This window comes from Antennarius striatus, chromosome 3, assembly GCF_040054535.1.
Source record: "Antennarius striatus isolate MH-2024 chromosome 3, ASM4005453v1, whole genome shotgun sequence".
In the NCBI taxonomy this organism is placed as follows: Eukaryota; Metazoa; Chordata; class Actinopteri; order Lophiiformes; family Antennariidae; genus Antennarius; species Antennarius striatus.
The window spans coordinates 26,558,370-26,573,647 of record NC_090778.1 but is presented as its reverse complement, the minus strand read 5'-3'; the positions used below and the strand labels follow the sequence as shown (position 1 = coordinate 26,573,647).

General features: G+C 45.6%; 1 protein-coding gene across 4 annotated transcripts in view; it reads left to right on the top strand.

Moving 5' to 3' along the window:
- The window catches only part of LOC137592314 (tetratricopeptide repeat protein 28-like), a 143,514-nt gene that overhangs the window by 82,278 nt on the left and 45,958 nt on the right, over positions 1 to 15,278 (top strand). For all 4 annotated transcript variants that reach the window (XM_068310397.1, XM_068310398.1, XM_068310396.1 and 1 more), the window contains 3 exons: positions 3,337 to 3,484; positions 9,589 to 9,861; positions 10,919 to 11,049. In XM_068310397.1, coding sequence (XP_068166498.1) covers positions 3,337 to 3,484; positions 9,589 to 9,861; positions 10,919 to 11,049 — 552 coding nt within the window. The remainder of the gene's footprint in view (positions 1 to 3,336; positions 3,485 to 9,588; positions 9,862 to 10,918; positions 11,050 to 15,278) is intronic.

Here is a 15,278-nt window from a genome sequence, read left to right as displayed (position 1 = left end):
ATAGATAGATAGATAGATAGATAGATAGATAGATAGATACTTTAAATATCTCAGTTGACAGTCTGATCTTTGTATCAGTGATATAGGAATAGCTTTCTGACTGAACTTGAGTTTCATTAGCAGTAGTACTAGTGATAGTAGTGGTAATGGTAGTGTGTCTCTATAAGCAGTATAAACACTACAACCAGTCAGATCACAGAGAAGCTAAATGTTTACATGGGTTCCTCCAAACCTTAAAAATTCACAGAAAAACAACAACAAACAACAAGGAAAATTAAAAGCGAGTTGCATATTTTCAGATCTATTTTTATACCATCCCATAATTCAACCCCAATGGCAGAAATGTTTCTCTAGTTTTTCGTTGGTACTGCGATCATCAGTGAGTCAAAAACATGTTCTTCCTTTGAGTCTGCTGGAACACGGGTCAACCGGCAAACGCGCAGATGCGCCCTCCCAGCGGCGGTCGACGCCCCCCCACCCCCCACCCCCGGGGGTTGCAAAGGAGCCTCAGAAGGTGGCGAGGGACATATGCTGAGGCATTAATCTGCTAATAGTCAAAGAGCCTCCAACAGCTGGTCTTGCGCCAAACTCCCCCAATTTTAATCGTGTCAACTTTCCCGCTCAGCTGCTCTGACCGCGGGCCTTATTGTGAACAACAGAGCTGACAGAAAACTATCCATGCCTCATTCTGGGGGTCTTGTTAGAGAGAAGACAACCCGACTTGTTTGCTTCCCCTCAGCATGGAGCGGTACCAAAGCCGAATTACTTTTTTTTTTTTTTTTTTTTTTTTGGGGCATCACTTCCCTCTTCCTCCTAAGCATAAAAAAACATGAATATTTAAAACTACATCAAACAAGCGTTCATGAAATATTAAAATGTTGGAGAAACAAGGAAAGCTTTAATCCTCTCTCTTTTTCATACGTGTTTTCCAGCCTCTCTCTCTCTCTTTTTCACACACACACACATACATGTACAGAAACACACATGTGCCAGAATTTACCTACGAAAAGACAACATAACTTCCAACCCGTCCGTCTTTCGGAGGTATTAGCGCATTGTTGCATTAAAAAGAGGAGGCACAGGCGCAGGACGGTTGATCTTTTTTGATCCCGTTATGTTGTGCTGTATGTCGACAACTTACCTCCTCTCTTCTCCTCTTCCTCCTCACACTCCTCCTGTCTGCATAGTCAAGAGCTAGCGGCTGTGCTCATCACTGTTGCAGCAGCTCGAACCAGATGCTTCTGTGTTTTTTGAAAATTTCTTAAGCGTGAATTTTAAAAAAATGCCCTGCAGGAGTAAAATCACCCCCCCCCCCATAGAATATCTCCTGCCAATAGCAGAGCCGACCTGTTGGTGGTATTTCTACAGCTCTGTCCTCTTTTGCACCGTTTGAAGCTTACGCTATGCTAGCATTCAGCTACAGGAATGCAAATTCATGTGTTTGTATGAGGATGAATTGACTTGTTGGATTATGCAAAGGCTGAGGTTACGCTGCATGAAAGCGCTGTCAGATTAATGCAAAGAAAAGAAAGTCCTTTCCAGTTCCACGCCGCATTGATTTTGTCATTTTTTAATTTATTTTTTTTGCCGAGGCTCCTTCGTGGATGTCTTTGGAATATTTGATGGCCCTGCTGTCTGGTTTGTCCACCTCATGCAGGACTGGATGGGGTGAAGTAAAAGGACAGGTTTTCCCTGGGCGCCTTAGTCAGGCCACACCGCTCTGAGAGCGGTATAAAAATGTCTGGGTGAGCAGTCGTATTATAGGCTAAATCTAATCAAAGGGAAAAGTGCTTTTAAATGTCTTTTGTTCCCTTGGGCCAAACGTTTGTGGACCTCTCTGCTCTCGCGACTGCGTCCCGCCCAAACTCTACCGCCACTAGATGCAATTAATATTGAGCGTATAGCCTCGCCTGCACTCCCCTCATACAGTAACAGTGTTAGAACAAAGGTTAATGCTTCGAATCTAATCTCTGTCTTCGTCGTTTTCAATGGAGTTATGATCCGAGCTAAGAGAGGTAGAAATATTAGGGGGCGGCGGCGGGTCTGGAGAGAGATTGGTAGTCATCGGGGGCTTGGACGGAAGCAAAATTAATTACTGGTCTTCATAAATTCACTGTCATGTCTGATTTTTCTTGATCCTCCCCGCTGTTTTGCTTCCAGCTAACAGAGACGCTGGGGTAGACTAATGAAAATGCCTCTTCAATGCTAATGGCAAATTAGCCTTTTGTGTCACTTTTGGAATTGGCCTTCTGCTCATTGAGGAGCAGGCCTCCATGCAAAAAACACCAACGACGAAGGTTAGGGCTGTAGATGTTTTAATTTTAACCAGATTTGGCTGTTTCTGTACCTCACACAGTGCCTCTCCCTCATTCCTCCTCACGCTCCGCTGCAGTAATTCTGTGTTTTTGACACACAAGGCCAGATACGACTATTCTGAGAGACGGTTTGCTTTATCATGGGGCGGATTCAGCGGTTTGGATCCCGAGCAATGAGCTGGATCTGGTTCCAGCTGTCTTTGCTGCAAGTTGTTAAAGCTGGACTGGAGTCAGATTTAACAACTCTCAAGGATTTTTCTATGATCAGGCTTTAGACAAAAACATATTGCCTTTATTCTGTGAGTCCAAGACAGGAATAAAAACAAAAAAAAACAAAAAAAACCCCCACACACTTATTAATGAGGCTTTGGATCCTGGAGACGGCGTCTGGTTTGGTTTCAAGTTGAGGAATGATCCAAAACCGAGTCTGGATGTCGGGAGTTTCACTGAAGCTGAGTTATTACGCTCCCAACAATCTTATTCGGATGACAAATGCTCTTAATTTGTCCTCTTTGGAGCACCGGCCATGTATCCTACATGTGACACAACTTTACTGATGTGAAAATACGACAAAACCCATCTTAATGTCTCAGAACCTCCTGACAAAGGGAATGCACAATCTGAAGGTTTTATGTGTGGTTTTATTGGTCTGGACTAAAACCTTCTCCCTTCACCTCCCTTTTCTGCCTCCCTTCTTCTTTTTCCCACAGCCAAAGATAAATCCCATCGCTCCAACAGTCTTCACATCTCTACCGATGCAAATGAATAAATAAATAACGCCAAACAGACTTACAACAGTTGCTCCTGAGAAGGCAGCCAGCCAGAGTTTGACATGTGAATTTATGTAAAATCCAATTAACGTTTGCAAAAAACACACACCGGTGATCACTCTATTATGGGAACACAAAGGAGAGTTTGAAAACTGCTCGTCTGGAAAAGTAATGCAAATGGAATGAAATGAGTGTGTGTGATGTGTGTGTAGTGTGTGGCTCTGACGTCTCCTACCTCTACCCGTCTGCAGGCATACTTCCGACAGGGTGTTGCCCTTCAGTACCTTGGACGCCATGCCGACGCACTGGCCGCCTTCGCCTCGGGGCTGGCCCAAGACCCCAAGAGTCTCCAGCTGCTGGTGGGCATGGTGGAAGCTGCCATGAAGTCGCCGCTACGAGGTAAAGAAGTTTTGTTTTTCCTGAGCTGCATTGACTCATCGGTTGAGTCAGAGTCACTGATCTGGATCCAGGAATGTTGGTGAAGAATTCTTTACCATTATTGGACGGGATGGGGGCGGTTATAAGACTGCAAGGATAGTGGCATATCTCTTCAAGATATATTCGAAAAGTTAAGGAAGCTCAAGTTTTCACTCTGAGAATGCCGACTAATGATGTCTTTGTGGGATAATAATGCCAGCATAGCATCCAGTGCTTGCATATCCTAGCATACCGGGAATAGTCTGCTTATCCCCGAAGATACGTTTCATATGGAGGTTTTAGATGATGTGGGATACGAGGCTTTATACCCACTACTGTGAGAAATGAAGAGCTTGAGAGAAGAATGGCTTTAAAATTCATTTTGGTTCACACTCCGGGTCAGAAGGTGGCGGTAATGGTGCCAAACAACTGAAGAGAAAGTCAAGGACGAACTTCTGTTTGTTCCTCTTTAGATTGTTGTCTTGTTTTGTTGATTATATCATGTTTATTTAGTCAAATTACCTTTTAGCATTGTGTAGCTTAGCTTCATGTAGCCACGTTTAGTTTATTTTTAGTCTCAGACAAATAAATTTGCAACTGTTCTATTCCAGACTATGTATAAATAAAAAAATGTAATCGTTATCTGATGAAGTGAGGCTGATTTATGTAGAATGTGGTTTTACAGAAGCAGTTTTATTAATGGTGTTTATTTATTGCTTCCTCTCTCATGATGAATATTTTTCTCAACTTGATTCTTTCTCCCAACGCGAGTCGCTGATAACTTTTGCATAAATCCGCGTTCGGTTTAGCGGTCGATGCTTCTGAGTCCTGACGGCTTACGAGATCAACATTTAAGCCATTTTTCATCAACTTTAATTGTGTTTATAAAGGCACAGTTTGAAGTCGTTGTCGTCTTGATGATGCATTCAAGTGTCCTCCACTTCTTGCTTGTGTCCTCCGGCTGATTGGGAGCCCGTCTCCGAGATAATCCACCACTCCGTCGGTCGATAAACGTGTCGGGGTGACTTTACCTGTCATCGTTCCATCTGTCCATCGTCCAGTCTTTGCCACTGACTCTTGGTTTCACACGTTCATCTCTGGACTCGGACGCCTGCAGCTTCAGCACATCTTATTGTCAGTCGGGCTGATTGCACATCCAGATAGCCTCCTTATCTTAATGAGTATCCAGCGCTAATGCCATTGTCTGCATCTGCGCCGGTGTAAGCCTTCCTCCTAAAGCTGAGTGGAGTTCTAAGTAGTATACTTAAGCCCAGATCGCTACTAAAATGTGCTCCGTATGTGATGCATTATTACCCATCGTATCAGCCAGCTGCAGTGACCTGATTGTCCGTGAGTAATCAGTCTGCGCTCGACTAATGAGCCTCCAAGCAAACCTGGCAGCAATTTTCCCACAGATGACCACTGCGGAGGATTTATTATTCTACAGATCTGGATGACAACTTAGATTGAGTCATCCTGGACTCTTGCTTTGTCATCAAGTCTTTTCCAAACAGGGCTGAAAATTGAATAAATGTGGCCTTGTGTTATAATCCAAAATTTACTGGAGTGTGCAGCCGAATCAGCGCCTCTCGACTCTGAGGGGCTTTTGTTCGGCGAGGAATCGGGGTTTTTTTTAACTTTGAATTAAACGCAGAATCTTTTCAATATTTATGTTACGAAGGCAGAAGAAATAGAATATTGTAAAGAAAATAAAGAAGGGAGGGCAACGTCGAGCAAATTAGGGAATGACTGGAGCCGAGGCGAGAAAGCTTTTTGGGCGTGAGCCCAAATACGAGCACCAAAATGGATCCCTCGAATACGGGAAGACCAACATGTAGTTCAAGCCGGCTAATCTCCTAATTGTTTACCTCATTTTCCCTCAGTGCCGGGCAACCAACAGAGGACCTAATCCAAGGTGCGCTAAGGAGAGGTAGTAGGTCAGAGGATTAGGAGCAATGATCCTCTCAGAGGGGCTTCTCGCAGGGGGGGAAGGTAATCAATGTTACGCCGGCGAACAGGGAGGATAATCAGTGTTACTCCCCTGTTAAGTGAAAGGTAGTGTGTTGCTTTCTTCTATTTTAATACAGCAGCTCTCTGGGGGTTCGTTTCAGCTCCGGCGGCTTCAGTTGTCTGACATCAGAAGCTACAGACGTTAAAACACCATTTCTGATGGAGAAATGGGGAATAAAGCTGCAAAAATGACCAAACAGGTGAAAAATACTGACCTGAGACGCATTTCCTACCTTTAAATGAGTGTATGCTGGTCGCTGCTGTGTTTTAATTCCTTTTTAAAACACGAGACTTGATTTCTTAAACGCTACTGTCTCAACCAGGTTCCAACGACTCCTCCTACCCCAGTTCAAGATCAATAAATGACAAATAAAGTTATTTATTGGCTTCTTAGCGGACTCTTTTCAGTGTTTAGCTTGATTTAATTGCAGCCGAGACATACTCGAGCTTTTCCTCGATGCGACCAGCTGTTGTTAACCGATATCTCCGCACGTCATGGTAGGAAAACGACCAGAGTATCAATAACCTCACTGGGTTTGGATCTGGATCCAACCAACCCCCAACGGAATCAACAACTGTCCTCCGTCGTGTCATGTCACCTGATTGGACTCAGCCAATCAAAATACAAGACAAACAAGGGAAAGAAAACACATGAAAACTTTTTTTAATCAATTTGTAATATTTCCCGTTAGCAGCTCAAAGCCTTCCTGCCTCCTGTCTGACGCTGTGATGCTTATTAAAAGCAGTGATGTGAAATGCCGCCGTCGGATAAATCAAATCGTTGAAGGGCCTGAAAAATAAAATACGATTTCAAGTCTGTGTATAACAACTTTTTAATGACACTAAAAAGATGTCATCCTTTTGTAATACCACACAAATCCCTTACAGCAGCTCTGTAAACACGACATTATTCCCGTCTTTGCATAAACTCCATGTTTTTCCCGTGCTGCCGAGGAAGATTGCATCTCGCCGTGATTGCGGCGTTGGCTTATCTCCGTCATTTATCTCAGCGCAGACACGTCGACACGATGGGATGTTTACAGTCCTCCCATAGCACCTTTATGTTTGTTATTTTTCTGCCACGGAGCAAAAAAGATCCGCCCGGTGACACCCATATATAAGAATAGTTAAATAAAGACGACAAAAAGGAAGACAAATAACGAGAGAAGAGAAGCAGATCAAGGCGGGCGTCCTGGAGGACGGCGCTGAAGTGTATTCATTAAGGCTTGCTTTGTTTTGGCAGTAAATCTAATATTATACGTATAATCCCCTCGTTCTCCGTGTCGTAGACGATTCCACTCCTTCTCCCCGACGCTCCAACTCCCACTCGTCCTCGCTCACATCCAGTTTTCTCCTCATTATTCCAGAGCAGAGCAGCTGTTGTGTTCTCAAGTGACTAGTACTGTATTTCTTACAACCAAAGGGAAACTGATGCAGTCTCACCTCTCGTATTTTTACTGTACCCCCCCCAGGTGATGTAAGATGTCCATCTGCATCAACCGAGGGGACGGTTTAATCTGTCGGAGGATGTGTTTGATGAAGTCCCATGGTGGCATCTGTTCAGCTCTTTTTTGTTCCGGTTCTGACTCCTGATTGGCTGCGCTGGGGCCACAGAGGGTCTGTTTGTTCTTCATGACCGCCATCGAGGAAATGATGTCCTTGCCCGTGTCCATTTGTCAGCATCAGATCAGATCAGTGCAGAGTACATGTGTGTGAATGAGAGGGACCCAAGTGGAAGAGTGAGGTTACAGGGAGAAGAGATCAAGAAGGTGGAGGATTTTAAGTACTTAGGGTCAACAGTCCAGAGCAATGGAGAGTGTGGAAAAGAGGTGAAGAAGCGTGTCCAGGCAGGATGGAACGGGTGGAGGAAAGTATCAGGTGTGATGTGTGATAGAAGAGTTTCAGCTAAAATGAAAGGAAAGGTGTACAAAACTGTGGTGAGACCAGCGATGTTGTTTGGTCTAGAGACAGTGTCACTGAGGAAAAGAGAGGAGACAGAGCTGGAGGTAGCAGAGATGAAGATGCTGAGGTTCTCTCTGGGAGTGACCAGGATGGATAGGATCAGGAATGAGTACATCAGAGGGACAGCACATGTTAGAGGTTTTGGAGATAAAGTCAGAGAGGCCAGACTGAGATGGTTTGGACATGTCCAGAGGAGAGATAGTGAATATATTGGTAGAAGGATGCTGAGTTTTGAACTGCCAGGCAGGAGGCCTAGAAGAAGACCAAAGAGGAGGTTTATGGATGTAATGAAAGAGGACATGAAGGTAGTTGGTGTGAGAGAAGAGGATTCAAAAGACAGGGTTAGATGGAGGCAACTGATTCGCTGTGGCGACCCCTGAAGGGAAAAGCCGAAAGGAAAAGAAGAAGATCAGATCAGTGCCCAAGTTCTTTAAACTCACTCTACGAGTTGGTTTTAGCTGCAGGTCTTTTTTGAGTTAGCTGCTACTTGATATCAGCTACTAACTAGCACTAGCTGAAAACAGCAACTAGTCGCTAGCTCCTACTAACTGCTGAGTGTTGTTAGCAGACTTACTAACTGCTAACTCTTCCAAGTTGTTGACTAGTCTTAGCAGCAACTGAGTTTGAAGGCATCAAGCCTTCATCGTGGAGAAGAGGACAAATGTTGGGCAACCCTGTTTTTTCTGTGTAGGTTCTCAGTTGTCCAGGTCATGGTTTTTCCAAAGCTGTTTAAATCAGTCCACTAGACTTTCAGAAAGTTTCATGAAGACTTTGTGCCTCTCATCCAAGAGGCTTCTTCAGTTCTTGTGGTGGCAAGTCTTGTCTCAGTTGATTAACCCTGTGAGGTGTGGTCAGTGTGTTTGATTCCCTTTGAGGTCATGTCAATCAGGTATTTATGTCCACATGTACATCATTACTGTAAGGTGAGGCCCCAACTGCGAAGCAATGTCGAAACAACCTTCGAGACAAAACTGAGGGCACGGCCTCACGTCACCAAAGTGGAGTTTTAATCCTTTCGATACGAGGCTTAATAAACACTTCAACATTTGTCTGTGTGCGTCTGTGAAACAACGGGATGTTGTCATGACTTCCTGTTTATGAATGCAGCAGCTGTCTCACCTTTAATAAAACAAAACACACACACACAAAAAAAAGAACAACGCTTCTCTGGGCGTTTGATTTATGACTCAGCTCTCGGTGTCAGTCTGAAGGCAATTATAAGCTATGAATGGATATTATATTCACGCACCGGCTCTGAGAATGCCACATTCTGCCAAGCGCTGGAACAGAAACAGCGCTCTTGAAGGAGCATCATCAGTAATGCTTTTGAATGTGTGTGTGTATGCGTGTGTGTGTGTGATGAATTATTGTCTCCGTGTGTTTTCAAGAACTGTTGCACTCGTTCAGATATTGTGACTGCATGCTTAATGTTTGTCTGAACAAATGAAAGAAGCACTTTATGGAGGCTTTTTGCACCTCACACGTCCATAAAGCGCTTTGACCTAATTAATATCAACTGCTTAAAACATTTGCATATACAAGAATTAAGCATCCCCCAGATTAATGCAAATACACACCAGCTCACACACACTTGGGCGTGTCTCCTCCCCCTCCCCCGCCCCGCTGCTTCCTGTCTTTATAAGCTTGAAGGGGTGAGGATCCCCAAACCCCAGGTGGCCTCCCATTGATTTATGTCATTGTGAGCGTTATCAACCTCTCCAAAGGTCACCTTGCAGGTTCTCCTTCGCTTTGCAGTCCTCTCCCGATGCTCCCGTTGCAGCAGCATCCCCACCATGATCCCGTTTTCATGTGTGGAGCGGCTGGAAATTGCCTGAGTTTACCCCAGTTAGAAAGGAGGGATAAGAAAAACATTTTGCACGCTGACTTGTTGTCACATTGTCAGTGAAAGCCGTCACTCAGACAAGCTGCAGGCTATTCTTATCCAGGCAGACAAAACACAACCGCTAGCAGAGAAAAACACAATGTGAATCCAGACACGAGGCGCTTTTGTCCCGGTTGGTAAAAACAACATCATCCAGCGGCGGCACAAGGTTAGATTTTGTCATATCTTCAGTCTGTTTCTAATTTTTCCCTTACATATGTCCTTCCTGCAGAGTCTCTGGAACCCACCTATCAGCAGCTGCAGAAGATGAAGCTGGACAAAAGTCCCTTTGTGGTGGTGTCTGTGATCGGGCAGGAGCTGCTGACAGCCAGCCACCACACGGCCTCTGTTGTGGTGCTGGAAGCCGCTTTGAAGATCGGCACGTGCAGCCTGAAGCTCCGCGGCTCCGTCTTCTCGGCCCTCAGCAGCGCCCACTGGTCGCTGGGCAACACGGAGAAGAGCACCGGCTACATGCATCAGGACCTGGAGGTGGCCAAGACCTTAGGTGAACGGTCTTTCCTGACACTTTTTGGTCATACAGCATGATACCTGCTAAACTGCAAGTCTTTTAAAGTAGCATATTCTGATAACATTTAGCTCAAAATTACCCATAAAGGTACATACCAAAATCTTTCCCTATTGACTATATAAAAAGAAAACTTCTTGGTCTGATACAGGAATCTGTCGCTAAATCAATCTATGTTATTCCTAGTGACCAATAGGGGGAGCTCCACTTAAAACACGATTTAATTAACCCACAGTATTTTGTGCGCCTTAAAGAGCGGAAAATGACGTACTTAAAACTTGCTTTATCACCTTGTGGCAGCCAGTTAATTGATGGTTTCTACTGCTATGATTTTGATTTGATATAATGTTAGGATGTGACTCCGCCTTTCCCTCCATATTTGGTAATTTCCGAATCCAAGTTGGTCCAAACAATAAAGCCAGGTTGATGCTTCAAGACAGAAGTCCACAAACCAACCGGTGGTGTCCCAGTGGGTTTAAAATTGACTCCAGCTAGATCTGTGAAAAGCCGACATTATTAGAGCCATTATTTTTGCTCCAAAATAGACGTTATTTATTTATGCTGCGTGGGCGTCGACAAAGAGGGAAGTCTCGGCGAGGGAAAAATGAATCTTAGGATTGCGGTGAGGAAACAGTCGAGGGAGAGCAGCACTGACTGGCTCCACTCGTCTCACCCCCACACAGTTTGACACATGACTGGGTACAGCAGCTGGAGATAAGGAGCCGTGGTTCTCAGGTGAAGCGTTGCTCTGGCCCCCCATCTGTGGGGCCTCTCTGTCAGGCAGAAATAATAAGGCTTTCCCCTTAGTAGCCTCTGGAGCATTGAGATCAACACCACCAGCTGTCATGGAAGCTGCTGTAGTGTGGAGAACTTATGAAGGCAACTTTCCTTTTTAAGGTTGCAGCTGCATGGCGGTTGGCGTAGATGTGGTTCAAAGTCGCCCTTAGGCAGTGGAGGCGGGGGCAATGTGAAATAAACACCGGTTGCTTTGAAGTCACACCAGACTCGCTCATTCTGTTGGGTGTTTCCTCTTCAGGTGACCAAACAGGGGAATGCCGCGCACATGGGAATCTGGGCTCGGCATTCTTCTCCAAGGGGAACTACCGTGAGGCGCTGACCAACCACCGCAACCAGCTGGTTCTGGCCATGAAGCTGAAGGACAGAGAGGTAAGACGCGCACAACTCGGCGGCTTTGGATGCTAATGGATGCTAACGGTCGCTACAAGGGGACAATGAATCAAGGTTGCCTGATGGAGGGATTCTGAAGGACACAGGGATGCTGCTGCTGTCGTCTATTTAAAACCACGGGTGTCCAGTCAGAGGGGGAATAGATGAAGGTGATGTTGGGGGGTGGGTGGTTGGGTAGGACGTCCACAGCAGCTGCTTTGCCTTATTGATGCTGATACCCACCTGGTCCATGTAGCCGAGTGTCTGAGGCTTTGTCCTTAGTGATAGAGAGGGGTCCTTTAGCATTTGATGCCCTTTCCTTCTATCTCCTACTTCCCGTTGTCCTTTGTCGGGCGGCGGTGGCAGCGGTGAAGGTGACAGGTGCTTGTTCCGACACAATTCCCATCACGTTAGGCGAAGAATGGCCCGGCTTCCCCTTGAGGCCCTTATCCTCTCCACCAGGCCGGCAGGTTGCTTGTTTGTCTTCGCTGATACCGAGAGACGCTTTAACAAGCATCACACAATGCAACAGCTTGAATGAAGAACGAGGCCAGAGGTCCATTTGACATCCCTCCCACGGTTCCAGGATATGTGCAGGGCAGAAGTCTGATTATGAATCTGCAGAGTGCCAAAAATAATGAAGTTACAGAGAAAGAGGCGATTGTGAGACACTTGCAGAGTCATTAGTGTCGGTTTTGTGGGTTCTGTAGGTCTGACTGCCCGGCTGCAGCAGAACCTGACCAATCAACTATGGGTTTTATCTGTGTGTTTGCGAATTTACTGAACATCCTGAAGCCCAGGTTGATCACATGTTGCTTCTTAGTTGGGGAATACAATACCTGCTCCCCCAACTTGAACACAAAAGGCAAACGGACCACTCATGCCAGAAGGTCCAGGGGCACCGGGGGGGGGAGGTGACCCACCACCAGCAGTAGTTGCATCATATACAAATGGTCCCGATTGGTCCTGCGTGCCCCCCCCCCCCCCGAGGTTCCGCTGAAGGCCCCCTAATCAGAGTCATATGTGTGTCACACCACCTGGTCTCCCTCAGAACACGCCAGAGCCCAGCGGACGACTCATTACGGCCGGTCGGCTGTTTGTGTTTCTGATGTGAGCGTTTTATCTGGCCTGAGGTCACTTCCTCGAGGCCGAGGACAGGATGTTGTTTCTGACTGGAGGTGCAGTCCGGGGGGGAGGAATGACATTGGTAGAATAGTAAGCACCACATGTAGAAAAACATAGTTTTAATTAGAGTGGGTTCTATATACTGAAAAATCCGGGTTCTATATACTGAAATCCCTCGCTTATTCGCGCTGCAAAATGCATAGCTTCACTATATCGCAGATTTTTAGTAGGTAGTCAACTGATACGTGCATGCTAGTAGCTGACAGCATCCATGTGTGTGTGCTGCGTTCCGTGAGTCTCGGAAAGGAAACACACTTCCATGTATTAAAGAAACACTTTTCTTGAATACAGAATTGCTTCAAACAGTCTATCAGAGTGTGGGAAAAGGTATTACAGATATAAGGTGGTTTAATATCAGTATGGGGAGGGTTCATAAACGTTTAAAGTGCCGTAAATGATAAAATAAATTGTTTGTTGTTATATGGCGGAATTTCATTTTTCATGGGTGGTCCTGGAACGCATTAACCGCGAGTAACGAGGGATTACTTTACGTTTAAATCTACAGCTTCATAACAGTATAACTGGAATACATCTATGAGTTAATCTGCTGCCCTTTGTTTTTAATTATTCCATTTCTGATACCGCAAGAAAAACCAAGTTTACCACATTTCCTCTGCTATGGTGTCGACTGCAGGAGGAGCAGAGGCTCGTTGGTGATGAAGGAGCAGAGAGGGACGAAGAACAGATGAGTGTCCTCCATAAATTAGTAGGCAGACTGTACCTGGTTCTGTTCTACTGGCGAAGGGTGGCTTTTCATCTTCTTCACTCGGGAATAAAATCTCTGCTGTGTCTTTACAGCACAGGGAGGCATAAAATAAATATTGACCACCCTCCTGAGGCCGACCGGCCGATTCCTAATCAAAATCCTGACCTTGATACTTGTGTGTAAGGAAAGGGCAAGACAAAGCCAAGCTGGAGGAAAACTCAGAGAGTGAGCGCTCTGTCATCCTCGACTGGGACGGCGAGCTGCGGTCCAAACCGGTGAGGTCATCGGCTAGTGTGAATTTAGTGTTTTTCTTTTCGCTCGCTGCCTTTTGGAAATATCCTGAGCAGATTTTCAGCTGTCATAGTCTCTGAAGATAGAACATAAACACACTCCCACCGTCTTTTTAGCTGGGAGTTTCTCTTCCTAACTTTTCTTGTTGTCCCAGTTTCCACACCTGGCTTCATCCGAGGCCTGCCAGTAACCGTCTTCTGTCTCTTCTTTCATTGTGAACTCAACTGTAAATCTAGGCTTTTCCTCTCCGAACTCCCTTTTCCAAGACAATTTCATCCCAAATAGTAGGTTTAACTGGAGGGAGGTAACCCCTAATTTGGGGTGTGAGTATTTAGGAGAATCTGAGTCGGGTTGGCCACCGTGCGCTCTGTCATTATATCTTGTGTGATGTCGAAAAGATTGCGCTAACTCCCCCAACCCCGGAGTTAAATTGGAAATCACAATCACAGAGGATGCAAACAATGTTTTATCCGAAGGATCTACGGTTGTACGATTCCTTCCTCTTTTTCCTTTCCTTTTTGTTTTTTTTCCCCCAAACTCTGGCTTTGTTTTTCTAAGCTCTCGCTCCATCTGCCGAAAGGAATTTGCTCAAACTTTGCCCTTCACTCTGAAAGTGACACGGACTATTTCATCACGGGTGTTTATCTGGATGCGGGTGGATCCTGCTGGACGCCGGTGGGTTAATGAGGCTGAAGGCTGAGAGATGAGCCTCTAAATAAAGGGGGAGGAAGAGGCCAAAGTGTGGGTGTTCCTCTTGTTGGGGTCACGGTTTGAAAGGGGCGAGGATCATTAAGGAGTCATTACGGGATGGACGCATGTTGCCACCATCTTTCCTCGGAGCGCACGCTAATGGAGGATGGCAGAGGGGGGAGCGTTTGGCGCCCCTGTCTCTCCCCGTTAGCCTCCACTGCTTTGGTGATTAAGAAGGAGGATTGGGGGATGATCAGATGGGCTAATTTAGCTGGAAATGTGGAGCCTAGGCGCTCGAGAGTGGCGTTTGACTAAATGAAAGATAACGCTTTCCTTACCCGCCGTGTGCACTTCACTCGTCCGCTGTGAGCGACGCTACCGCATACGGGAGCGCCGCTGCCACGCCTCTTGATGCGCCTTGTTCAGGTGCAGAGCTGGCCGACGGCGCAGCGGATCCGACAACATGTCCAACCCGTCGGGGCTGAATGACACGCCGGCTCGCCTCGGCTCGGCGGTTTGGAACCGCTGTACAGAGCCTCGCTTAGCTATGAATCATGGGAGATGGACGGCAGGCATCAGCCAGTGGGCCATGACCAGACCTGGAGAACAGGCGTGCGTGTGTAGGGGTGTGTGTGTGTGTGTGTAGGTGTGTGTGTGTGTGTGTGTGTGTGTGTGTGTGTGTGTGTGTGTGTGTGTGTGTGTGTGTGTGTGTGTGTGTGTGTTGGTATTGTGTACATTGTAGGGACACTAGTGTTTTGTCTTCCTTTTGGGGACAAAAGTCCTTAAATGTAATGACAAAGACTTGTGTTCATGTTTAGTTGTCAGTAAATGAATGGAAGTTGTGTTTGGAACACAATTGTGTGTTAGCGTGTCTGTTATTTGGAGCAAATCTTTGTGTTTCCATCCCATAATATCATGTTGCTGAATATAAAATATCTTAGTTTGCCTTCCTAAACGTTTGTAGGCTTTTTTGAGACTTACTGACTAAATTTGGTTGTTGCAGTCGTCACATGTTTTTAAAAAAAATAGAAATTATTCATTGCTTTGCTTAGAAAATGTGAAAAATTTTCATTATTTATCATGAAATTGATTATTTTATCCAAAAAATGTATGCAAAAAACCCCCCCAAAAAACAAAATACCAAAATCTTTGTATCTAAGACGCAAATGTTTGACACTTTTCTTATTGAGGCGCTATGACATCACTTACTGATACTTTCTTCATGTATATGTGTGTGAACATGTGTTACCGTCTACCTGACGCCCGTGGTTCTGATATGTACATACATACGTTACAGCGTAATTTTGCCCTGCAAACATACTATTGACCCAAAAACACGGAGTGTGTAACCAAATCC